Below are 27,531 nucleotides of genomic sequence, written 5' to 3'. Positions count from 1 at the left end.
CTGATGACACCAGACCAATGGATGCCCTTTTTAACTGTATCTTGGATATAAGATCTTGGATGGCAGAAAACTTTTTACAGCTTAACCAGGACAAAACTGAAGTTTTAATTGTCGGTCCTGAGGCTCAGAGAGAGAAACTCTTGTCTAAATTAGAGGCATTTTCACTATGTCCTTCGCTACAAGTGAAAAACCTGGGTGTTATTTTTGACTCTGAGCTTGGTTTTATCCCACATGTTAAACATGTAACCAAAATTGGATTTTATCATCTAAAAAATATAGCCAGAGTCCGCCCTATTCTCTCTCGGGCCAACACGGAGATGCTGATGCATGCTTTTATTACCAGTCGCATTGATTACTGTAATGCCCTGCTCTCTGGTCTTCCTAAGAAGAATATTTCAAATTTACAACTCTTGCAAAACTCGGCAGCTCGTGTGCTGACGAAGACGAGAGGGCGGGCCCACATTACACCGGTTTTAGAATCGCTGCACTGGCTCCCCGTGTGTTTCAGGATCGATTTTAAAGTTCTTTTATTGGTTTTTAAATGTCTTAATGGTCTTGGGCCTTCTTATCTCTCAGATCTGCTTTTACCATACGAACCCTCGCGGACCCTGAGGTCCTCTGGTACTGGCCTTTTGATTGTCCCTAAAGTCAGGACACATACTCACGGAGAGGCAGCTTTTCAGTGGTATGGTCCTCGTCTGTGGAACAGCCTGCCGGAGGAGCTCAGGGCCGCAGAGAACGTACATGTTTTTAAGAACAGGCTCAAGACCCACCTTTTTAATTTAGCTTTTACTTAGCGTTTATTTATTTTTTATGCTTATTTATTCTATCCTGTTATTCTATTATTAATTTAGGATTTACCTAATATTTTTTGATTTTATTCTTATTCATTTTTTAATCTTCTTACTCTATTTATATTTATATTTATATTGTATCCTGTTCTTATTTATTTTATCATTTTACCCTGTATATATCGTATTGCGTCATATCTCCAGTGTTTCCTCGGAGGGCGCTCTCTGCACCGGGGCTGTTATTGACCGTGGCTGCTGGGTCTCTGGGGTCCTCTCAGCCTGGTTGGGGGGCTCCTTGGCCTCCCTCCGGCTGTGTGCCCAGCCTGGAGGCTACGGTCTGTGACCGGCTCCCGGTGCAGACGGCTCCCTGTTATAATGTTTCCTCACTTGGCTCATGCGAGCCCAGCCCAATTTTTACTCTTTAAGTGTGCGCGTGTGTGTATGTGTGTGTGGGTGGGGGTGGGGGGATATATGTGTATTGAGAGTGTGGGGAGTGAGTTGGAGGGTGGGGTGGGCTGCTTTTAACTATGTAAAGCACTTTGTGCTACATTTTTTCTGTATGAAAAGTGCTTTATAAATAAAGATTGATTGATTGATTGATTGATTGATTGATTGATTGATTGATTGATTGAAACTATCAGGACAGAGTTTTGGTATGATTGTGTAACTGCATAATTATGCTTATGTACTTCTGGATAATGAGACAAACTAGCGTGTGGCGCTTCACTTTTTAATAAACTAAAAGACAGAAATGAGATTATAGGATCTGTAGTGTTGTTTATTCATATTATGGTACTTATCATTTGGGATATGTATTACTGTGTGCATACTTTATAAGAACAGATGAGATAAGGAGAGAGGAGATTAAAAAAATCTCTACCTTGCTGGTTTTATCAACGATGAAATGCTCAAGTATCTATGTAGCACGTACGTAATCTAATTCCACAACACAATGTGATGGGGGAAATCAGCTGTGTTTTGATGCCAATTTTATTTCGAATCTGGCGCGAACCGGCGAGCCAGTTCCTGAATCAGTCACATGGTACGGGCTGCCCGCGAGGCCTTGAACGTCACTGCATACGTAATCAAAGAAAGCCTCGATACGCGCTTTACAAAAACTCCCCCAAGATTAGCCGACACACGCTTCGAAGCTTTGACACACAGGACACATCACTGCCAGTTGGTGGCGGTAATGAGTCGTTATTGCCAACCGCCGACAAACCACAAAGAAGAAGACGAAGTACTGCGCGTGCACACAGCGGAAAGTAGACTTACCGAGTAATGATTATAGCCACAGTCATCATACTTGTTATCTACGACGGAGACTTTTGTGGTGTGACAAATATAGTGTGACTGTGCTGAGCTTTCTTACTGCTGCCCTTCTGGTCTCCGGCAGATCACGTTTATGTTTCTCATGCGTGATTGGAAAGATATAGGGTCTCGTAGCTCGGACAGCTTGGTCTCTCTCCTAGTCCAACTACAAAACCGGCCTCCTCCGCTGGGGGATCTTTAGTTCGGGTTATTCTGAGAGGAGATCCAGAGTGAGTACATTATAATTATATAGCTTACTAAATCAATAACTGTCTACAGGGTTTCTCTCTCTTAGCTAATTTTGTTTACGGCTGTACGTTCTGTTCAGCCCCTGTCATTTTGTCTGCTTGGAGCTTCCAGCAGTTTAGGACCTTATATTTTTAATCATTTGTGTTCAGCTATTTGTTTTCCTTCAAATGAAGATGTTGTACTGAGTATTATGATTTGATGAGGTGGATAGAATACAACAGACTCAACATTTAATAAAAGAATCACCAACCAGTAATGTGTCTTTTAAGATGGCGCTGATCTAGCGGCAGGCTGTCGTAGCAGCTGTCTTCGTAAACACCCCCCCCCCCCCCCCCCCCCCCCCCCCAATTTCTTTTTGTTCCTGCGATATCTCTATATTTCTCTTTTTATATAATATTTATCCATCATAACTCTGTTTCTGCACTCAGTGAGTGCATGTTGTTTGTTGTATATTTCCTGCTATGACAACTTAGTTTTCCTCTGGGATTAATAAGGTTTTTCTGATTCTGATATTGGTGCTGAACCTACGAGGCAAAATAATGCTACACAATACAATGGTCTGCAGTAGTGCCCTACAATAATACAATAAATTTAACTGGCTTAAATATAAAAATCTTTTTGCTGTCACAGGTGACTGGCAGCAGGCGAAGAGTCTGCAGGAGGAGCATCTCAGCACCTGTAGTCAGAAACATTGGTTCTTCACTGAAGGTGACAAAGAAAAATCGCCAACATTATTCTACAGACATTAATTGGTTGTTATTTTAATAATAATAACATCTAATTCTGTACACAGTGACATTTTGCTTGTTTATCCCAAATGAGAGACAAATCACTGCTGAAGAAAAATAATGTTCTCAACCTGCTTACATTAAATCAATGGATGGATGAAATTAGCCGTTTTTAACCCTCCCGAAAATAAGCTTCTCAAGGATCAGTTTTTGGTCCTGGATTTTTTGTAACCTTTACACACTCTACATGTTGTATAATAAAGTATCTATTAATATGTTCTAGTGTTGCACATGATACATTTTTCACAGCTGATACACAGTTGTGCTTTATTCCCTCTGATAGCGTATTTTGTAAATAGTATTACATCCTCTGCACACTTTGGCTGCTCTGAAAATGAAGGCAACAAACCAGAGAAGTTTGACTCCCTGGAAGAACTTATAAGTACACCTAGGGCTGCTCAATTAATCGAATTTTAATCACGATTACGATCTGGGCAACGATCATTAAAAATGACTGAGCCGATTATTAGCCCCTCCCTCGTTTATCCGCGACACCTTAAAGGCCGGTCCGTGAAAATATTGTCGGGCATAGATTCTTTAAAATAGCCATCCCTTGTATTAATTACTAATTTTCACACTAGGTGTGTGTGTGTTTTTGTATGTATGTATGTATGTATGTATAGATATATGTATGTATATGTACACTAAATAGGTTTTGTGAAGTGCATGTCACTGTTTTAGTTCTTTGTCATCATAGGCAAAAGAAGGGGAAGTGTGCTGAAACCTCTCCAAATTTATGACCTCAACAAAAACCAACCAATACCAGCAAGTACAGATGAACGACTTGTGATCCCTGTGGAGAAGACTTTCATCACTATGAAGAAGGCCAGAAGACGCCAGCGCATTGACAGTGGAGACAGAAGCTTCACGTGCAATCAGTGTGGAAAGGCTTTTACTCATAATAGCAGCTTAAAACAACACCAGCTTCTCCACACTGGCATTAAACCATTCAGCTGTGATCAGTGTGGAATGTCTTTTTCTGACAATAGCAACTTAAAAAGACATCAGCTCGTCCACACTGGTATTAAACCATTCAGCTGTGATCAGTGTGGACAGGCTTTCAACCAAAATAGCAAGTTAAAAAAACACCAGCTTCTCCACACTGGATTAAAACCATTCAGCTGTGATCAGTGTGGAAAGACTTTCACTGTGAATAGCAACTTAAAAAGACATCAGCTCGTCCACACTGGCATTAAACCATTCAGCTGTGATCAGTGTGGAAAGACTTTCACTCAGAGTGGCAGCTTAAATAAACATCTGCTCATTCACACTGGATTAAAAGCATTTAGCTGTGATCAGTGTGGAATGGCTTTTACTCAGAATGGCAGCTTAAAAAAACATCAGCTCGCTCACACTGGATTTAAACCATTCAGCTGTGATCAGTGTGGAAAGACTTTCACTCAGAGTGGCAGCTTAAAAAAACATCAGCTCATCCACACTGGATTAAAAGCATTTAGCTGTGATCAGTGTGGAAAGGCTTTTACTGAAAATGGACATTTAAAAAGACATAAGCTCATCCACACTGGATTAAAAGCATTTAGCTGTGATCAGTGTGGAAAGACTTTTACTGAAAATGGCAACTTAAAACAACATCAGCTCATCCACACTGGATTAAAAGCATTTAGCTGTGATCAGTGTGGAAAGTCTTTTTCTCCGAGTAATGGCTTAAAAGAACATCACCTCGTCCATGCTGCAGATAAACCATTCCTCTGTGCTCAGTGTGGAAAGTGTTTCACTGAGAATGGCAAGTTAAAACAACATCAGCTCATCCACACTGGCATTAAACCATTCAGCTGCGATCAGTGTGGAAGGACTTTCACACAGAATAGCAGCTTAAAAAAACATCAACTCATACACACTGGATTAAAACCATTTAGCTGTGATCAGTGTGGAAAGTCTTTTACTGAAAATGGCAACTTAAAAAAACATCAACTCATCCACACTGGATTAAAACCATTTAGCTGTGATCTGTGTGGAAAGTTTTTTGCTCATGGTAACTGGTTAAAAGAACATCAGCTCATCCATACTACAGATAAACCATTCACCTGTGATCTGTGTGGAAAGTCTTTTACTCACAGCAAAAGCTTAAAAGATCATCTTCTCATCCACACTGGAATTAAATCATTTGTCTGTGGTCATTGTGGAAAGGCTTTTACTCAGAGTAAAACTTTAAAAGAACATCAGCTCATCCACACTGGAATTAAACCATTCAGCTGTGATCAGTGTGGAAAATCTTTTAATCGGCGTAGAAACTTAAGAAAACATCAGCTCCTCCACATTGGTGTTAAACCATTCACCTGTGATCAGTGTGGAAAATCTTTTAGCTGCATGAGTTCCTTGAAAGAACATCAGGCCATCCACACTGGCATTAAACCATTTGTCTGTTGTCAGTGTGGAAAGGGTTTTGGTTGCATGGATGCATTCAAAAATCATCAACTAATCCACACTGGAGTTAATTAATATTAATTATATATATATATATATATATATATATATATATATATATATATATATATATATATATATGTGTGTGTGTGTGTGTGTGTGTGTGTGTGTGTGTATATATATGCAATAGTTACATCCTTTTTACATAAGCCCTTTTCTACTCTGTAATATTCTTGTCAATTTTCTTGATATTTATTTATTATCCACTCTTTTAATCCTTGATATTTATAATTGATTGATCTTTATATATTAGTGCTATTTCCTAAATGTGTAAAATCTGTAACAGAATGTGTTGTTTGGAGTTTAGTCTGTCACTGTTGCTATTATTAGAATTTCTCTTGGAATAACTGTAATCCATATAATTTCCTTAAGGATTAATAAAGTATTCTGATTGTTTCAGGATTCATGACCTGCTATTTTCCAATGACAAGTCTGCTTACTTGTCTCTTTTGCTCGTTTTTCCTCCTCTTCTTTAATCTTTTTTCCTAAACTTAGGACCTGATGGCTTTGAACTTTTCTTGTCCATCTTCCATTGGTTTTACTTTTGTACTCCAATATGAACACCCATCCTCCAACTCGAGGATCACCACAACATAACTTAATAGACCTACACCTTAGTTCACAGATTCACTTTGTCTAGGGTTAATTTCTGAATCAGAATCAGAAAGGGTTTTATTGCCAAATGTTGAGCAGGTTTGCAACATTAGGAAATTGCTGCAGTGCTTCAGTGCAAACATACTGTCATAAATTACGCTTAAATAGACATGAAAATAAAAATAAGAATTAAAAGTGCTAAGTAGATAGATAGATACATGATATATACATGAGTGCAGGTGGTGATCAGTGCCAAACATGGAATGATGCAGTGAACACAGCGTAGGGTCATGTGTTAGTGGTGGGAACAGTCATACGGTTATTGTTCATGTGTCCAACAGCAGAGGGGAAGAAACTGTTCTTATGGCGAGAGGTTCTGGTGCGGATGGACCGGAGCCTCCTGCCTGAGGGGAGCAGGTCAAACAGACTGTGTCCAGGGTGAGAAGGGTCAGCTGAGATCCGAGCTGCACGCCCCAGTGTCCTGGAGGTGTACAGGTCCTGCAGAGATGGGAGTCTGCAGCCAATCACCTTCTCAGCAGAGCGCACAACACGCTGCAGTCTCTGTTTGTCCCTGATAGTGGCTCCAGCGTACCACACAGTGATGGAGGAGGTGAGGATGGACTCGATGATTGCAGTGTAGAATTGCATCATCGTCCATGTTGGCAGGTTGAATTTCTTCAGCTGCCTCAGGAAGTACATCCTCTGCTGGGCTTTCTTGATGACGGAGGTGATGGTGGGCTCCCACTTCAGGTCCTGGGTGATGTTGGTACCCAGGAAGCGGAATGAGTCCACAGATGGGGGTGTCAGTCAGGATGATGGTGGGGAGTGGGGCTGTGTGCTTCCTGAAGTCCACAATAATCTCCACTGTCTTCTGGGCATTCAGCACCAGGTTGTTGTGGCTGCACCAGGACACCAGACGTTCAACCTCCCTCCTGTAGGCAGACTCGTCCCCGTCCGAGATGAGTCCAATAACGGTGGTGTCATCTGCAAACTTGATTAGCTTGACAGACTGGTGGGTGGAGGTGCAGCAGTTGGTATACAGGGAGAAGAGCAGGGGAGAAAGAACACAGCCCTGAGGGGAGCCGGTGCTGATGGTCCGGGAGTCCAAGACATTCTTTCCCAGCCTCACTTGCTGCTTCCTGTCCGTCAGGAAGTCAGTGATCCACCGGCAGATGGGATCAGGCACATTCATCTGGGAAAGCTTGCCTTGGAGATGGTCTGGAAGGATGGTGTTGAAGGCAGAGCTGAAACAGGATCCTGGCGTAGGTTCCTGGGGAGTCCAGATGCTGCAGGATGAAGTGTAGAGCCATGTTGATGGCGTCATCTACAGACCTGTTGGCTCTGTATGCAAACTGCAGGGGGTCCAGGAGGGGGGCCGTAAGGATCTTGAGATAGGAGAGAACCAGGCGCTCAAATGACTTCATGACCACAGATGTCAGAGCCACGGGTCTGTAGTCATTTAGTCCAGTGATCCTAGGTTTCTTGGGGATAGGGATTATGGTAGAGGACTTGAAGCAGGCAGGCACATGACATGCCTGCAGTGAGGAGTTGAAAATGCCAGAAAACACTGGGGCCAGCTCGTTTGCACAGTGTCTGAGGGTGGCAGGAGACACACCGTCTGGGCCGGGAGCTTTTCGAGCATTCAGACTCTTAAACTGCTTCCTCACACCTGCTTCATGAATATGAAGAGTTGTGGTGGGAGGAGGTGGTGTGAAATCCTCTTTTGTGTGGGGTGAGGAGGGGGGTGTTGTAGGTGAAGTGTTTGAAGGTGGTGATGGCTCTATGGAGGGGGGAGAGGTGGGGGAATGAGTGTCCAAAGTGTCTCTATTGTTGGGGCCGTTGGAGGTGTGAAGGCTGCCTGATGGCTCGTCAAAACGGCAGTAAAAGTCGTTGAGGGTGTTGGCCAAGAGCAAGTCATCAGTGGAGTGGGGGGTTTTAGGCTTGTAGTTGGTGATATTCCTAAAACCTTTCCACACAGAGCAGAGGCCGAGTCATTCTCTGGGATGTCACACAACCCAGGATTCAAATCATGAATACATAATGGGATTGGATTTACGACATCATGATTGAAATGTGCCCTATTTGGAAGCAGCAGGGCCCCCTCCTCTGTCGACAGGTTGTGTGAGACTTTAAATCATCAAACTGTAAAATTTTAAATTGTCATTAATCCCTTTACCACTAGTCCTAAAGTGTATATGTATTTTCTTACTTTTCTTATTTTTATTGTTTGTTTACTTGCAGTGCTGTAATTGGAGCCTCGTCGTCTCGTCTCTCTATATACTGTACTGTATATCGCGGAGATGACAATAAAGTTTAATTTGACTTCAGCATAGCAGCAAGCAGGCACACCGAGGGCTCTCACGCTCACTTTATAGAATTTCGAAAAAACATCGGTGCAAATTATAAGTCTGTATCACAATGTCTGGTGTTTTCGTGTTTGTTGGATTGTTTTTATTTTGTTTTAGTTTGCAAGTTGGTTATTAGATGCTGCTCCAGCCAGCCAGAGAATCCCCCGCAGCCCCGCCCTCTCTTCTCTGTGCCGCAAGCAGCAGGTGCACCTTGCAAACAGAGGGTACCTTTACTCGCAGAAAATGGACGGCAGAAAACTGATCGGTGCCTATGCCATCTCCAAAATGCACTGGCTGATGATTGGGCAGTATGAGTACGAGCAACTTTTTTTTGGGAGATGCCCGTGATGCCGCCGCCACCCTGGGCAACCGCCCATGTCGCCCCTGTCAGAGTTTTACCCCTGATACTGCTGGATAAACAGAAACTCACTCAGAAACGAGGTCACACAGAGCTCAAGTTTTCACTCACGAGAGGGAAGCAGTTGTCTCCAACTCACTTCAACTTGCTTCCCCCTGCAGGCTGCTTTTATTATTTACACACATGAATATGCATAGTCTCATTAACATGTGATATCTTAAACAAGCATATATGTGAACAAAGAGCAACTGTGTGTGTGTGTGTGTTTGTCAAGATATGGCTCCGTGAACGCCTCCTTAAAAAAACGATTCTAATTTTTTCTGCAGTTGAAAGTATTTTTTGCCACAAAAATAAAGCTTCCTGTTTGTGTTTATTTCCCTGTTTGTGAGTCATGTGTTCTATTTTACATTCAGTACCATCATGACAATGCTAACATGAGACAAGCAAATTCTGACATGATCTCTTCTTTCACTAAACATTATGGAAAACCACACCAGTTGGTTATAATCAAATACAGCTGGACTCAAATGAAGGTGTAGAACCATCTCAAGGATGATCAGAAGAAATGGACAGCACCTTAGTAAAATATATGAGTGTGACAGCAAATGGTCTGAATACTTAGGGCCATGTGATATTTAAGTTTTTCCTTTTTTAACAAATCTAGAGAAATGTCAACAATTCTGTGTTTTTCGGTCACTATGGGTTGCTGTGTGTACATTGAGGAAAAAATGAACTTAAATGATTTTAGCAAATGGCTGCAATATAACAAAGAGTGAAAATCTGAATACTTTTGGTACCTACTGTAGTGTATGTGAGCACCCTTGTGTACAACTGTGCACATGAGCGCTCTTGAGTTCAAAAGGTTTCTCCATGCAAAGATCTGCTTGAGGGTTTGGGGAGCCATAGCCCTACCCCCCAAGAGCATGAAGCGGGCGCAGAGGAGACCCAGGGCCGGACATCCACAGTGCAAATGGAGGACCACCAGAGAGGCAACCGCACCACCCTCCCTGAAAGAGCTGAGGAAAGCCGCAGATGTGGGGTCACCCAGCACCACGGTGCAGAAGCCACAGAGGGCCGCAGTGACGAGCCCACAGGGCCCGCCGGTAGCAAGTCGCACCAGAGTGGACCGAGCCACAGAGACCCAAGGCAACACCACCTCATCGGAAGGGGCCCGATCTGGCCACAGGCGCCATGCCCCACCAAGCAGCCATCAGGAGTGAGCTGGATAAACACCCGAGTGCTCAGCCCTGAACGCAGAGAACCACCAACTCACCGACGACTGAGGGCATCGGCCACCAGCAGGTAGTGAGGTGGGTGAAGGTAGGCTAGATATTCCAAGTTAGGCGGAGGTGGGGACTCGACCTGACTCATAGATATAGACAAACTGGCACACACAGACAAAAGCATACATTCCCACCCTTATTAACAGAAATACAAATACTCAGCACTCGCCCAACATGGAGAAAAAACAGAAATGAACACTATACACCCATTCACACTCCCCAGACATACTCTATACTCTCGATTACAGGTATTACATGGGAGGGGCATGATGATTTCTGCCAGAAAGAAGTAGGTGTTATCATCCGAAATTTGCGTCATCGAAACACACACACACACACACACTGGCGCTTTTAAGAGTTTGGCCATTGTGTGTCTAGGTCAGTCAAACAGCCTGGAGCTGCTAAATTTGAATCCACCAATCACAAAGGCTGCTTCTTTCCCACCAAAACAGCTGCATCTGCTGTAGCCCTTAACCCTTTAGAGCCGATCGGAGCGGGCACGCTCTGTTTTGCGTAACTATTTTTAAATCCCAGTAGCACTGCAACCACGTAAGCTAGCGCAAAAATTTTTTTTGCATATGAAACCGGAGGAGTTGTACTTACATCTTATGCCATCAGCTTGTCCTCGGTCACGGTTTCCTTCCACATAAAGCTTTGCAAAAACTGCATAAAAAGCGCTTGCAGGAACAAAAACATAATATTCCAGAAACACGCTTTGCCGATCCGATCAGCTGTTCATAACACTTCCTGCGTTGGAATAGACGTCGGCGCGAACTTTTGCATTTCCGCCATTACCTGCCCGAAACCGGAAGTGACGTCATTTTCGCGGAAATGTAGTCTTTTTTACCCTCAGGGCCTATACTGGTCTTTTTAAAAGTTATCTTTGACTTTATGACTTTCTGTGTCGTTTCTGGGATGCTTAGGACTCATATTGCACTGCTGGAAATAGTTTATTTTGATGCATATGCTGCTTTTTTGCAAATTTGCAGTATAATATTTATTTTCGTTTTTCCTGCAGTGTATCAAAATTGGCGTATTTCAAAAATAAAACTATGAAGACGCTCAAAATAAATTTCCTGTGGTGGGAAACTATTTTGTGCAACTTTTTTGTATTTACAGTTTTGAGGGATAAGCCTCCTAAATTTCTCTAACTACAAATATATATTAAAAAAGCAAAAACGATTTTCAATTTTTTTGTAGTTTATTGCACTTTTTTGCAATTTATGTAATTACTATGCACTTAATGAATACATATTATTAAAATCTGGGCTATAATGGTTGTATTGGTGTATAGCAACTTGAAATGCTCCCAAAAATGGCTCCACAGCATGTAAAAATATAATATAAGCTCTGGCGGCCTTGGCTCTATGGTAGGTCTTAAAGGGTTAAATACACGAACAGAGAGAGTACTTTCTGCAATCCAAGGGCATAGATTAGGTTTTGGCATTGGTGGGGACAGATGATTCAACCACCAAACCCTGCCCTATTTCTTTTTCCCCCCTTCTTGTCTTTGCTTCTTAATAAAAAATAAATAAATAAAAAAAAGGAGAAATATGCTTGCCTACATATGCTATTCTACATGTTTTTAAACCATTTAAAATTACAATTCTTAGTTTTATATGTGAATTATATAATGTTAAATTACTTAAGTATTTTAGGCTTTAGTTTACTTAAGCCATATTCCATATATATCAGGTATCATACAAAGATAAAAATAGATTCATGACAATAAAATAATATGACGTTAAGGACTTAACAACATTACTTCAGTTATAGTACACCAACATCTCTTACACATTAGCACTAAGGGAACACTGAATGACCTGGTGGTTTTTGTCCATAAAGCTACTCATCTAAGATTACCACAAAGTAAAAGATCGATCAGCAAGATTACGTAACATTTTAGGCACACTATTGCCCCTATTAAGTCAGTGAGCTGGGATCTTTTATTCTAAACATGAACTACTGTTATAGCAACGGACATGGACTACTGGTTCTAGTGATGGTAAATTTGATTCTTTTTACTGAATCGAGTTTTAATGAGTCACTCACCAAAGTGAATCGGGTGTTTTGAGTCATTTGATTCACTGAGTCAGTTGACCAGAGAGTGCAAAAAAATTTACATTTTCACTCAAACTTAATTTGTTTCTCTTTTCATGTAAATCCCACTGCTAAGATGAATGATTCCAAAAAAATGACGCTGACCGCAGCATGATTGAAATGGTAAAACAAAACAAAACAAAAGAAACACATAAGTCTTAGTATCATTACTTGCTAATCATGTTTAAAATGTTGACTAATAGTATTCACCAAACATAATATGAGCTATTTATTTTTCCTTTCCAGGTGCAGTGTGAATCTTGCCAAAGATGGGCACATTTTGCATGTGCAAAATATAAAGAGAGCAACCAAGAATATAAATGCAAAAAATGTAAGGAAAACACATAACACATAGTGCGCATGCGCCAACCAGCGTGCAGCCTGTTACAGTCGCTCCTGCTTTTCTCTTAGTTTAGCTCTTTTTTCTTACGTATTCTTTTTTTTTCTGACTTGTATTTTCCTCCGTTGTCTATCTCTTACTCAATCATGTGGATTGAGAGAGTTTTTGTTCTTCTGGTGGCCGTGGAACTGTTACTTTTATCATGGAACGGGACCGCGGCACATCTCCTACACGCACGGACTGTTTACTCCAGAGATCAGCTGATCGCCCTGATGCCGGCCGGCTCGCTGGCCAGGCCCGCAGAAGTGCCCGCAGAAGTACCAGCTGAAATTTGGAGGAAAACACATCGGGGATGCAGAGGTCAAGGACAGAAGAGAAGAAAAAAGGTGACGGTGAGACAGCGGAGGCTCGAAGCGAGGAGGAGGTTTAAACCGTGTCTGCCGTCTATCGTGATGGGAAATGTGCGATCGTTGGCAAGTAAAATCGACGAGCTCTCAGCACTGGTACGGAGTCAGAGGGAATACCGAGAGTGTAGCCTGATGTGTTTCACCGAATCATGGCTGCACCAGGTCATTCCCGATGAGAATGCTTCCGTGGAAGGCTTCCACACTGTTCGGGCGGACAGGGACAGCATCGCTAGCGGTAAGCGTAAAGGAGGTGGGCTTGCTGTTTTAGTTAACAACCGGTGGTGTAACCCTGCCAACATAACAATCAAAGAAAGGATTTGTTGCCCGGACACTGAACTGTGTGCTGTTGGACTCAGGCCGTATTATTTACCCAGGGAATTCTCTCACGTCATCTTGGTGGCTGTTTATGTTCCCCCCTCTGCTAACCCCACAGCTGCATGTGACACTATCCACTCTGCCATAGCTCGGCTACAGACTCAGCACCCGAGTGCCTTTATTGTGATCTCGGGTGACTTCAACCATGTATCACTGGACAATACACTACCAACATTCAAACAATATGTGGACTGTCCCACCAGGGGAGAGAAAACTTTAGACTTACTGTATGCTAACGTCAAGGATGCATACAGCTCCTCCTCCCTCCCCCCACTTGGTAGGTCAGATCATAACCTGATTCACCTCACCCCCCGCTATGTGCCAATTGTGAGGAGGGAACCTGTGACCACCAGGACTGTTAGGAGGTGGTCAGAGGAGGCCTTAGCAGAACTACAGGGCTGTTTCGAGGTGACCGACTGGGAAACACTCTGTGAGCCTCACGCCGAGGACATCAATGGGCTTACTGAGTGTATCACAGACTACATAACTTTCTGCACCGACTCCATTGTTCCAGCTCAGACTGTTCATTGTTACCCAAATAACAAGCCGTGGGTGACTAAGGACATCAAAGCCCTCCTCAACAACAAGAAGAGGGCTTTCAGAGGGGGCAACAAAGAGGAGGTGAGGAAGGTCCAGGTGTTACTAAAGGACAAGATCAGAGAGGCTAAGGACAATTACAGGAGGAAGCTGGAGTGGAAACTCCAGCAGAACAGCATGAGAGAGGTGTGGAGGGGCATGAAGACCATCACTGGATTCAGGCCAACCAACAGCAGGGGAGCTGAGGGAGGTGAGAATAGAGCCGACGAGTTGAATCTGTTTTTCAATAGATTCGACACCACAGTGTCTGCTCCCACCCCCACAACCTCACCTGTAGTCAGCCTGGAATCCAGAGCCACACCACTGTGCCAGCCTCTCTCTTCACATGTTGCCTCCTGTGAGATTCCTGACACCCCTCCCCCACCCATCACCTTCACTCAATACCAGGTTGAGATGCAAATGAGGAGACTTCACTCAGGCAAGTCTGCTGGACCAGACGGAGTGAGTCCCCTTGTCCTCAAGGCCTGTGCCCCCCAGCTGTGTGGAGTCTTTCATAAACTGTTTATGCTGAGTCTGAGTCTGCAGAGGGTCCCGGTGATGTGGAAGACATCATGCCTCGTCCCTGTACCAAAGACGCCTCGTCCCAGTGGCCCCCAGGATTACAGGCCCGTGGCACTGACCTCCCACATCATGAAGACCCTGGAAAGGCTCATCCTGGACCAGCTGCGACCCATAGTAAGACCACATCTGGATCCCCTTCAGTTCGCTTATCAGCCTCGTCTCGGAACAGAGGACGCCATCATCTACCTGCTCAATCGTGTCTACACCCATCTGGACCAGCCGGCGAGCACTGTGAGGGTCATGTTTTTTGACTTTTCCAGTGCTTTCAACACCATCAGGCCGACCCTCCTGGGTGATAAGTTAGCAGCGATGCAGGTGGATGCTTCTCTGGTGTCCTGGATTGTTGATTACCTGACAGGAAGACCACAATATGTACGTCTCCCACAGTGTGTGTCTGACAAGGTGATTAGCAACACAGGGGCACCACAGGGGACTGTCCTCTCCCCCTTCCTCTTCACCCTCTACACCACAGACTTCAGCCACTGCACAGAGACCTGCCATCTTCAGAAGTTTTCTGATGACTCTGCGGTGGTTGGATGCATCAGCAGGGATGATGAGACAGAGTACCGGGCTGTGGTCGACTCCTTTGTCACGTGGTGTGAGCAGAATCATCTGCAGCTCAACGTGGCAAAGACCAAGGAACTGATCGTGGACTTCAGGAAGACCAGGAAACACTTGACCCCTGTTTCAATCCAGGGGGTCAGTGTTGACATTGTGGAGGACTATAAATACCTTGGAGTACACATTGACAATAAACTGGACTGGGCTAAAAACACCACAGCACTTTACAGGAAGGGCCAGAGTCGTCTCTATTTTTTGAGGCGACTGAGGTCCTTCAACATCTGCCAGAAAATGCTGAGGATTTTCTATGAGTCTGTGGTGGCCAGTGCGATCCTCTATGCTGTTGCATGCTGGGGGAGCAGGCTGAGGGTCGCAGATGCCAACAGACTTAATAAACTGATCCGTAAGGCCAGCAATGTTGTGGGGATGGAGCTGGACTCCCTCAAGGTGGTGTCGGAGAGGCGGATGCTGTCCAAGATAAAGACAATGTTGGATAACACCTCCCACCCACTCCATGACATGTTGGTCAGTCACAGGAGCTCATTCAGTGAGAGACTGAGATTACCGAAAAGCACCACTGAACGACACAGGAAATCATTCCTGCCTGTGGCCATCTCCCTGTACAACGCATCCACTTAACACACTGTTTGCTGCTACAACTACACATGTTTCTTTTCCAAATATTTATTTATAAGTGACTTATGTATGTATGTATGTATATATATGTATATATTGTACTATTCTTAGTTAGCGTATTGTCTGTCTTGTCTTAATGTTGGTTTAAAATGGAGCACTGTAACAAAAAATAATTTCCCCCAGGGATCAATAAAGTATTCTGATTCTGATTCTGATTCTGATAACAACTTCTAATATAAACAGCTGTCTTTTCCCCTCCATGTCTCTTTGCATTCGTTGTCAACATTAGATGATTGTGTGCTGGAGGCCATCTGAACATGCTACCTAAATAAATCCCAGCAGGAAGCATGTTTTAATAGTGTGATTTGGCCATCTGAACTTGCTACCTAAATAAAACTATGCAGGAAGCATGTTTTAATAGTGTGATTTGGCCATCTGAACATGCTACCCAAATAAATCCCAGCAGGAAGCATGTTTTAATAGTGTGATTTGGCCATCTGAACATGCTACCCAAATAAAACTATGCAGGAACCATGTTTTAATAGTGTGATTTGGCCATCTGAACATGCTACCTAAATAAATCCCAGCAGGAAGCATGTTCTTAACGTCCTAGCGAAATAACTCAAAGTTTTTAAGTGTGATTTGGCCATCTGAACGTCCTACCTATACGACCGAGCCATTAACTACGTAAGGTAGCATATTCTGATAAGGTAGCACGGATTGATAGATAAGACCATAAATTTACGCTACGGTAGGATGTTTTGACAAGGTAGGACGTTTTGTCAGAACACAGGCATTGGCTGGTCATCCAGAGCGATAAAATGAGTCAGAGCCTCTGTTATTTAAACTGCCCGTGGATTTTCTCTTGACATTTTTCATCGTTTTTCCAAAACCTGAGTTAAAGTTGGCTGTTCCGTTCCACACTGCTGACATTTTTCTTAGCCTAGCTACAGCAGCCTCCAGTTTCTCTTTTTTATCTGGAGCTGCCAGTCTCACTCGCCTAACCATGTGCCTGTTTAGCGCGAGGTGTCCCCCTAGTGGCCAATCTAAAAAACTACAACAGAAATGACATGCCACCCTCTGATTAATGAAATAAGTTAGTATCGGTTCATGGTATCGGTTAACTTTTACGAGTATGAGTACACACACATTTTACAGTATCGGCCCCAATACCCGATGCCAGTATCGGTATCGGTGCATCCCTACCGAAAGGTTTTTAAGCATATCTGAGACCAGAAGTTTTGGTCTAAGTTAACTGATAAATCCTCTTCCCATTTTGCAATAGGAAGTGATATTGACTCATCTGTTTTAGAAAGCATTCTGTATATTTTGGAAAGTAATTTGGGGGTTTTAAGAGTAAGAAATTGAACCACACTTGGTGGTGTTTGTAGTTCAACTTGACCTGGTTTAAATTTCTTTTTTCCTATGGATTTAATTTGTTGATATTCTAAAAATCTTTTCTTGTTGATCCCATATTGTGTAACTAGTCTGTCAAATGAAATAAATTCTGTTCCTTCTAATATATGTTCTAAATATTTGATTCCTTTACCACTCCAATCTGAAAGGTTTATCATATTATTATTTTGTAATATGTCAGGGTTGTTCCAGATAGGTGTACGTTTGCATGGGATTAGTGAAGACTCCGTCAATTTTAGAAACTCCCACCATGCTGTCAGAGAAGAGCTGATGTTGATGCTTTTGAAGCATTCATGTCGTTGGATGTTTGAGCTGATAAATGGTAGGTCTGAGATCTCTAGATTATTGCAGAGTGCTTGTTCTACATCTAACCAAGGTTAATCTAAGAGGGTGTGTTTTAGCCATCCTGAGATAAATTGAAGCCTGTTGACTAAGAAGTAGTGCTGAAAGTTAGGCAGCTCTAATCCTCCTTTAATCTTGGTCTTTTATAGTGTTTTTAAGCTTATACGTGGGGGTTTATTTTTCCAAAGGAATTTGGACATCTATCAATCTAGACATCTGAACCAATTTTGTGGCGGTTTAGTTGGGATCACTGAGAATAAATTTATTTTTGGTAAGACCATCATTTTTATAGCAGAATCCCTTCTCATGAGTGATATGGGTAGACAGTTCCATGTAGCCAGATCACCTTCTACTTACTTTAAAAGTGGGATATGGTTTAATTTAGTCAGATCTGCAAGCTTGGGAGAAACATTAATACCTAAATATTTTATATTTCCTGATAGCAGTGGTGTAGAAGAAGAATTATGGAAGGAGCAATTAATCGGAAGGACTGTAGATTTTGACCAGTTAATTGAGTAATCTGATATTCTTGCAAAAGAGTTTATAAATTCAATCACCCCAGAGATATTGGTTTGTGAGGTTTGGAGAAAAAGTAACACATCATTCGTAGGGATGGGTATCGTTTAGGTTTTATCCGATACCGGTGCCAAATCGGTACTTTTGAAACGGTGCCGGTGCTCAAACGGTGCTCAAACCGGTGCTTAAAGAATGGAGAACACAAAATTGGTCCAAAAACCTCTCATGTTCAGCTGGTTTTTTGTAAAAAGATAGCAATGTTAGCCTTTTCTGCAGCTATGGGGCATATATGGTATCACTCTTGGCTGGAAGCAGTGCTTAAACAACGGAAAAAACACAAACTTTGTCCAAAAACCTCTCATGTTCAGCTGTTTTCCACTTTTTCTTTGGTCATTTTAGCCTTTTGGGCCAGGGTGAAGGGAGCATCTGCCATCAAACAAGAAGACAGCCGCATGTAGCTATGATGATGTTTGCTAGTTCACCTTACATGCATTAATGTAATAACGTGGTTAGCCTACTCAATGTAAATTACACACGAACAACATTAAGCTACTCACGCAGAGAAGAACGGCTGCTGCTGCCATCATCATCCGTCATCATTTCTGCTACACTGGCAGGGCTAGGGGCCAGGACTCCATTCTTCGTGTTTTTGGGGGATGTTGCTCCGGGTCCGATAACAGGCAACCCACCCGCAGTAGATGTGCACGGTGTGAGGTCTATTCTCGCAGCAAGCTATCAAATACGACGCATTTCTCGGCTTTAAAAAAAAACAAACGCTATGCGTCGCCAGGTGTTTCATCAGATTTGAGGTGTTACCTCCTTTGACAGTATCACAGTATCAGCTTAAAGCACTTGTTGCAGGCTGCTGAGTTTGCATATTTTGCTGTGAAGTACAGCCAGACTTTTGACCGCTTCGTCTTGGGCATTTTTAATCTGTAGCTCTGCTCTAAGAACGTACGTACCTGGACCCGCCTACTATCCTCGGAAACGTAAAATGATTGGCTAGAATCTAAAGTGTATCACAGCTCAGGAAAAAAAAAAAGCACCGAAATGTGCGCTGCTTTTCGGTCTGGTTACTACCGTTTATGTCAGAACCGGTGCCATGATGGCACCGGACACCGGTACCCATCCCTAATCATTCGCATAAAGGCTGATTTTATGTTCCACGTTCTTGCATTTTATGCCCTTAATTACTGAATTCTGTCTAATTGCTACTGCTAGTGGTTCAATAAAAATTGCAAACAGTGAAGGGGAGAGTGGGCATCGCTGCCTGGTGCCCCTCAGGAGACAGAAACTGGAGGATGTTTGGTCATTTGTTCTGACACAAGCTGTTGGGGAATTATATAATATTTTTAACCAGTTAATGAAAGAGGATCCAAAACCAAATTTGTGTAAAGTTGCAAATAGAAATTTCCAGTTAACTCTGTCAAATGCTTTTTCTGCATCTAAAGAAAATATTGTAGTTTCAAGGTTTTTACTGTATGAGTAATCTATCAAATTAAGTATTTGTTGATGAGTGCCTACCTTTTATGAAACCAGTTTGGTCAGGATGAATTAAGAGGGGGTTTATTTTCTCTAGTCTCTTTGAGAGAGCTTTGCAGATTATTTTAAGGTCTGCATTTATAAGGGATATTGGACGATAGCTTGAGGGATATACAGGGTCTTTGCCTGGTTTTAGCAGGAGATTAATGTTTTCAGAATTCATATTTGATCGAAGTCTGCCCTTTTCGTATGGAACGCCAGGACTGCCATAATGAATTAATTAAATACACCATTAAATAATTAATTAAATGTGTCAATAATTAATTAAAATTGGAATTAATTAATTAAATAAATAGTTATGACACATGTAATTAATTAATTATTGACACATTTAATTAATTAATTATTGACACATTTAATTAATTAATTATTGACACATTTAATTAATTAATTATTGACACATTTAATTAATTATTTAATGATATATTTATTTATTTCATTTTGGCAGTCCTGGCGCCTGGCTCTCATCATGAAATAATTTTATCTGTCAGCCTCACCCATCAAACTCAGGGGGCGGGGTTAACGCTGCCCATGCAGCTTCTCTAACATTTGATTGGTTGCCGTGCAAAGTAAGTCAAAACAGGTCGATCCTAGATAATCGATTGCTTGTGTAGACTTGGGGCAGCCAGGTATCCCAGAATGCAGATCAAATCACAGGCAGCAATGGTGGTGGTGTAGTTTTAAAATACCCCGTTTTTCTGTCACCAGCTACACTTTTAACAGTGTTTTAGCCGCGAATGTCGCGCCGTATGTCTGGTCAGGTTGTCAACATAGAACATGTTTGCAAAAGTGCTCAGATGTTTTCCGAGATTTCACTAGCTCTGCTAACAATTAGCATGCAGAGTGCACCGAGGGGGTTACGTTAACCGGTTTGTTTACATATTCCACTCTCCATGTTCCACATGTTGCATTCGCAGATTCTCATTTTCACCGAACGATCGTCTCTTTCCGCCTGGTCTTGTGTCTCTGTGCTTCTGTAACATAAAGAACGAGCTGACATTTTTCTCACGAAACCAGCGATCAGCTCAACAGACCCTCAGTTTACCTGCATGCATCCTCCTCCTCATCTGTCAGCTGTTTAACACCTGCTGCTAATTCAAGAAACACGCCTACGTTACCTGGTGATAGTCACAGTTTAACTGGGCAGCTGGTGCTCGATATAAAGCAATGTCAGCGCATTTTTCTGCACAAGATAAGTAAATATAGTGTTTTCCCCGAGCGCAGAGCTGCTGGAGCTTGTTTCCTTACAGAGCACTTTATAGGCGAACAGCTTCATCAGCGGCTGATGTCCAATCACCGGCACACAGCTTTGAAACCTCAGCTGAGTTTTAGCTCTCAGTGGTTAAACGCTGGACTTCATTCACTCAGGTTCTGTCTGTCGGGTCACGTTTACTTCGCTGTTTTATTTACAACTGAGCAAATCGGTTTTGGCTGAAGTTAAAGTTACGTTTCACAACTGCATAGTTTCACAGACGTTTAATGGTTCACTGGCACATGTGTTAGACTGAACTATCATCTAAATATCATCTGTTTTTTAATAGTTATTCAACTGTATTCTAAGCACCAGCTGTCTGTTAGAATGTGATTTTTTTTTCTCTCTCTGTTGGCAGACGTATAAAAATGCGCAGGAAAATCTGACGTGCATGGCAAACTTCACCGACGATATTTAGGGAGGAATAAACACACATCAAACATAAATGAACCATTTGCCTGTCTCCATAATTGAGAGCATTTTCTCTTCTTATGTCAACACTCTCTCTCTTTTTTTTTCTTTTTTTTTTTCTTTTTCGGTCATGTTATGTTTACCTGTCAAAGGCTTGTTACAAACTATGAAACACATCGTGCAGACTTCTGGATGTTAGAAGAAAACTAATACTGCTCATGAAGGAGACTAAAGGCAGGAAGGTGTCCTTTAAAACTAAACATGTTAATAGGACCTCCCTATTTATATCATAGTTTATGATATAGCACATGTATTTCAGTAATAGCCTGCTGATTTCAGTGTAGTGGTAAACAGTCGCACAGCTCACGTGGGCGTTATCTGTGATTCTCCTTAACTATAATTTATCCAAGTTAACTTCAGTTAACCATTCAGACAGTCCTTTTGCAATGAAAAACATAAACACCCATGCTGCCGGTAGGTTTCCTCAGTGCCAGCTGTTAACATTATAGCTGCTTATGCAGTAACCATGGTAACCACGGACTCTGAGCGGCTGGATCGACGGAGGTCAGACAACAATTTTACATGTATGATCTTAAAACAGGACACAGCCACTATACGTGCTGGCCTCATATCAAATGTGAAGGCAGACTGAGTCTATGTTTGACGTTTTTTATATCTAATCTTCCTTTTCAAACATTTAAACAGCAGCAAGTCTGCAGCTGAGGGAATACAAACTCAAATTGTCGGAACAGGTTTGCTCGTTTCTTGGATTCATTTGGTGATTTATTAAATCTATAACTGTTATTCTAATCTGCTGCCGAGTCTCTTACACTTTTCTTTATGCTGTATATTTTCACGTCTCTGGAATAGTTGGCAGTTAGATAGTCAGCTGGGAAACTTTGTGTTAACTCATGGAGCTGAGGATATCGTGGATATGCTGACCTCGCTGCGTGGTGTACAGAGCGAGGTCAGCATGATTAATATTCACAATAAAAATATTAGCCGAACATCATGAAGTCTGTATGTGTTTCATAGTGTCGAACAACCTTTGTACAGTTAAAGCCAGCAGTTACTACATGACGGAAACACCAACGTTATCTCTTTTACGCGTTTATACACAGGTCACGCTGATTACTGAACAAAAACCCAAAGATCAGATGTTAAACAGATTTATTTGCTCTCTCTCCTCCTTAAACATGTTTTTAATGTTAGTTATAATTCAGAATTGGCGACTGAAACACGTAGGACACATAAGAACATCAGGAAATAAAACACCGATAAATATAACCGCAGTAAAAGAAGTCAGCGGGGGTTACTACAGCTGTGTACCGGGGCCTGCGCTTTGTCGGTGGGATTGCTTGCGAGGCGAGCGGGTCTATCCCATGCTGTGCCGTGAGACTGGGCAGACATCTCCGAAATCATCGAAGCACTTTTGCAAAGAGGCTGTATCTTGACAAACCGACCAGACACATGAAGATTAAACCACTACATTCTCGGCTAAAAAAAATATTAAAACGGTATTTGGTGACACACAAACAGGGTTTTTCAAAGTTCAGTTCTGTTAGCTTCCACATGCAGGTTGTTGTGTGCTAGAAACAATGGCCACCAGGCCAAAGCAATGGTTTTGACTCGATCAGCGTTAACCCCGCCCCCTGAGTTTGATGGGTGAGGCTGACAGATAAAATTATTTCATGATGAGAGCCAGGCGCCAGGACTGCCAAAATGAAATAAATAAATATATCATTAAATAATTAATTAAATGTGTCAATAATTAATTAAAATGTGAAATACATAAATAATTAATTAAATGTGTCAATAATTAATTAATTAAATGTGTCAATAATTAATTAAAATGTGAATTACATAAATAATTAAATGTGTCAATAATTAATTAATTACATGTGTCATAACTATTTATTTAATTAATTAATTCCAATTTTAATTAATTATTGACACATTTAACTAATGATTTAATGGTGTATTTAATTAATTCATTATGGCAGTCCTGGCGTTCCATATTTTCCTTGATTTCACACAACGTTCTGTAAAAAACTGGTGCTAGAATCGTCCAGAAATCGTCCAAAAAAAAAAAAGTGATGTTAGTACTTTCAGCGTTAACTTTGTTTTAAAGTCTTTAAAATATACACCATTCAATAGTTGACCTTAATCTTACAGAGAATGTGATGATTTTATGGATAATTAAAGTCAGTCATGTTGTTTATTTTTATTATGGTTATCATTTGGGATATGTATTACTGTGTGCATACTTTATAAGAACAGATGAGATAAGGAGAGAGGAGATTAAAAAAATCTCTACCTTGCTGGTTCTATCGACGATGAAATGCTCAAGTCTAATTCCACAACACAATGTGATGGGGGAAATCAGCTGTGTTTTGATGCCAATTTTATTTCGAATCTGGCGCGAACCGGCGAGCCAGTTCCTGAATCAGTCACATGGTACGGGCTGCCCGCGAGGCCTTGAACGTCACTGCATACGTAATCAAAGAAAGCCTCGATACGCGCTTTACAAAAACTCCCCCAAGATTAGCCGACAAACGCTTCGAAGCTTTGACACACAGGACACATCACTACCAGTTGGTGGCGGTAATGAGTCGTTATTGCCAACCGCCGACAAACCACAAAGAAGAAGACGAAGTACTGCGCGTGCACACAGCGGAAAGTAGACTTCCCGAGTAATGATTATAGCCACAGTCATCATACTTGTTATCTACGACGGAGTGTGACTGTGCTGAGCTTTCTTACTGCTGCCCTTCTGGTCTCCGGCAGATCACGTTTATGTTTCTCATGCGTGATTGGAAAGATATAGGCTCTCGTAGCTCGGACAGCTTGGTCTCTCTCCTAGTCCAACTACAAAACCGGCCTCCTCCGCTGGGGGATCTTTAGTTCGGGTTATTCTGAGAGGAGATCCAGAGTGAGTACATTATAATTATATAGCTTACTAAATCAATAACTGTCTACAGGGTTTCTCTCTCTTAGCTAATTTTGTTTTCGGCTGTACGTTCTGTTCAGCCCCTGTCATTTTGTCTGCTTGGAGCTTCCAGCAGGACCTTATTTTTTTTTAATCATTTGTGTTCAGCTATTTGTTTTCCTTCAAATGAAGATGTTGTACTGAGTATTATGATTTGATGAGGTGGATAGAATACAACAGATTCCACAATTAATAACAGAATTATGGGCTCAAAATGTGGTCATAAATATTTTGTACTTTGTATGTGTAAAAAAAGATTTGTGTGTGCGTAAAAAAGATTTGTATGTGTAAAAAGAATTTGTGTGTGCGTAAAAAAGATTTGTATGTGTAAAAGGAATTTGTGTGTGCGTAAAAAAGATTTGTATGTGTAAAAAGAATTTGTGTGTGTATAAAAAAAGATTTGTGTGTGTGTAAAAAAAGATTTGTGTGTGGACTTAGAAAAAAAAAACCCTGCAAGTTACAAGTACGGATTTTGACCCTATTTTTCTTCCCTTCATCTGATTGACCAATGTCATGTCAATCACAAATGTAACAATCCAATCAGAGAACAGATGGGTTTGGCTGTCAGAGGGGCGCTTTTTTTGAACTGCAGGTCTTTGAAGGGAATAAATGCCCTTTTACATGCCAACCCAGCGTTTTCCTTCATCACCACGAAGGAAAACAGTCTGTGGTCGTCCGAGTTTGGTGATTTTTGTGTCACAGGACTACGTGTTTAATACAGGGACTTCCACAGCCTTTCCAACAGTGCTGCGGACCGCGGGGTGGGGGCGGGCAGTGTTTTGGAAATGACAGTCTTCATTACAAAGCTTTCTTCGTTATGAATTAGCATACATGTTTTTATTGAACATTTGAAGAAGCAGCAAAAAAAACAAACTCTTGTAGAGGACATAAAGTCAGAGATAGAAAAGACAAGGAGCAGGTGCATCTAGTACAGGTAGAGCTGCTGCAAAAACCCACAGAGCCCAGCAGCCAGCGCAACAAATTCTGGATCCTTTGCTTTTAGTTAGCAGTTAGCATTAGCAGCACATCCTGTGTCCGATGTGAAAGGACTTTTATGCTGCGCACTGTGACTCACAGCAATGGTCCTGGGTCGGCCCTGACTTTGTGTTAAACTAATCCTAAAGTAATAATGGTATTTCTAACCACTGATATACCACAACTTTATCCTTTCAACAGCTACTGAAAGTTAGGGGACCTACCTGCTATCGGATATTTATATAGCGATCCTCCAGCTTCAAACTGTATCACCCTTCAAGGACCTGCAGTTCATAAAAGCGCCCCTCCAACAGCCAAACCCATCTGTTCTCTGATTGGATTGTTACATTTGTGATTGACATGACATTGACCAATCAGATGAAAGAAAGAAAAATAGGGTCAAAATCCGTACTTGTAACTTGCAGGGTTTTTTTTTCTAAGTCCACACACACATCTTTTTTACGCACACACACATCTTTTTTACGCACACACACATCTTTTTTACAAGTACAAAATATTTATGACCACATTTTGAGCCCATACAGAATCACCACCAGTAATGTCTTTTAAGATGGCGCTGATCTAACGGCAGGTGTTCCAGATCTACTGGCGTTTAGATCAACTGGCGTTGGTCGAACAGTTGTGTGACAGTCTTGCGTTTCAGGAGCTGCTACCGACAAACCAGCAAAAAAACGCCAAATGTGTCACCTGTGACACTTGTGAGGTTATCTCAAACACACTCCGTCAGTCTTGATGCTGTTGAACAACAAAATGTTTAAAAATGTGGCGAGTTTACCTGGTGATATCCTCATGCGCGACGCGATCGCGAAAACAGCAAACAAGTAATACCACGCCGATGTTGTTCACGGGACAGCAAGAGTAAACGATCGGGAGACTCTTGTCGTTGTTATCGTTCCCCTCGCACGTTTTATTTCTCCGGTCTCAGCGTTTTTGCTCCACAACTACAGCGAGCAGTTTACTTTATGCACTAACATGGAGTCGAGTCAACCAGCGCCACCTCTGGCCAAGTGCCACAGCCTACAGCCAGATCAACTTGTGACACACATCTGCACCACGTCTGAATTCGTTTCATGCACAACACATTTGTACCCTTCAATTGTGTCTGTTTGTGCGTCATGCAAATAAACCTTTGAAAAGAATGAAATGATATCATATATTCCTTATTGGCCTACATTTGTACAAAATTCCAAATTATATACACAAAGTCATAGAAATCACCACTCCAATTGGTCATCATGATTTTAATATTCTCTTTTCCCATAACAATGAAATACACCTTGGACAAATATGACACATCAATATTTCATTAGTGTTGTCGCATCACATCCTGTAAGCAGAGTCTGCCTGTGTCTTTTCCCTGGAAATTAATATTTCCAGCCAATATAGGAAATCCATCAACATGACTTGGGAGTTGGTAGTTATATACAGTCTGTATAAGTGTGGTTAATCTAATGAACATTTGTAAGGAGACGGCAGTTACTGTGAATTCACAGCAGTTACACAGTGATTAGTAATAAACAGAGCCAGTGAGAGTGAGTGGATTTAAGAAAGTCAGTGACTCAGGTGTGTCGCTTGGTTTGTCATCTGTTTGTGAGACTGGAGGAGACGTAGAATCTTTTGTTTTAAATCTTAGTTAGGAAGATTCCTGTTTGAAAACAAGCACTTTTTGTGAGAAATGCAAGAAGTACATCTGCAGAAAGCACACAGTTACATTCTGTCCATCATGTGGACAAAATCGAAAATGTTGAGCATTGAAAAACTGAGAACGTTGGGCAAGTTCAAAAGAAATGTGTTTGTAAGAATGAAAAACCAAATTGTACCTAAAATAGTTATGGAAAGTCTAACAGTTGTATGTCTGTGTTCTACATGTTTATCTGATGGGAAGTAAAGTTGCTATTGTTTTATCGCAGTTTTTTGACAATTCTGAGTGGATTTACACAGTACGGGTCAAAATTCAATTCAATTTTATTTATATAGCACCAAATCACAACAAAAGTCGCCTCAAGGCGCTTCATAGATACAGAGAAAAACCCAACAATCATATGACCCCCTATGAGCAAGCATTTTGGCAACAGTGGGAAGGAAAAACTCCCTTTTAACAGGAAGAAACCTCCGGCAGAACCAGGCTCAGGGAGGGGCGGCCATCTGCTGAGACCGGTTGGGGTGAGAGAAGGAAGACAGGATAAAGACATGCTGTGGAAGAGAGACAGAGATTAATAACAGATATGATTCAATGCAGAGAGGTCTGTTAATACATAGTGAGTGAGAAAGGTGACTGGAAAGGAAAAACTCAATGCATCATGGGAATCCCCCGGCAGCCTAC

At 41.9% G+C, this 27,531-nt stretch overlaps 2 protein-coding genes across 3 annotated transcripts in view; both read left to right on the top strand.

Annotated features, from left to right (window-relative positions):
- Window positions 1-27,531, top strand: part of LOC106675040 (uncharacterized) — an 80,827-nt gene that overhangs the window by 40,871 nt on the left and 12,425 nt on the right. Inside the window, exon 1 of one of the 2 annotated variants that reach the window (XM_024801770.2) lies at window positions 23,836-24,155. The exons of the other annotated variant lie outside the window; for it this stretch is intronic. The gene's annotated coding sequence lies outside the window, so the exon portion shown is untranslated. Of the gene's footprint in view, window positions 1-23,835; window positions 24,156-27,531 lie in introns of those variants that run through there. 2 annotated transcript variants of the gene reach the window in all.
- LOC112433751 (uncharacterized) lies at window positions 1,919-5,986 on the top strand. The gene is made up of 3 exons (XM_024801769.2): window positions 1,919-2,332; window positions 2,982-3,059; window positions 3,837-5,986. Exon 3 carries the CDS (start codon window positions 3,956-3,958, stop codon window positions 5,597-5,599), a length of 1,644 nt encoding a protein of 547 aa, XP_024657537.2. The 5' UTR covers window positions 1,919-2,332; window positions 2,982-3,059; window positions 3,837-3,955; the 3' UTR covers window positions 5,600-5,986.

This window comes from Maylandia zebra, linkage group LG3 (assembly GCF_041146795.1).
Source record: "Maylandia zebra isolate NMK-2024a linkage group LG3, Mzebra_GT3a, whole genome shotgun sequence".
Taxonomy (NCBI): Eukaryota; Metazoa; Chordata; class Actinopteri; order Cichliformes; family Cichlidae; genus Maylandia; species Maylandia zebra.
This window is presented reverse-complemented; position numbering and strand designations above follow the sequence as displayed.

Coding starts and splice junctions, on each gene's coding strand:
- LOC112433751 (XM_024801769.2), top strand. CDS start 3,956: ATGAAGAAGGCCAGAAGACGCCAGCGCATTGACAGTGGAGACAGAAGC.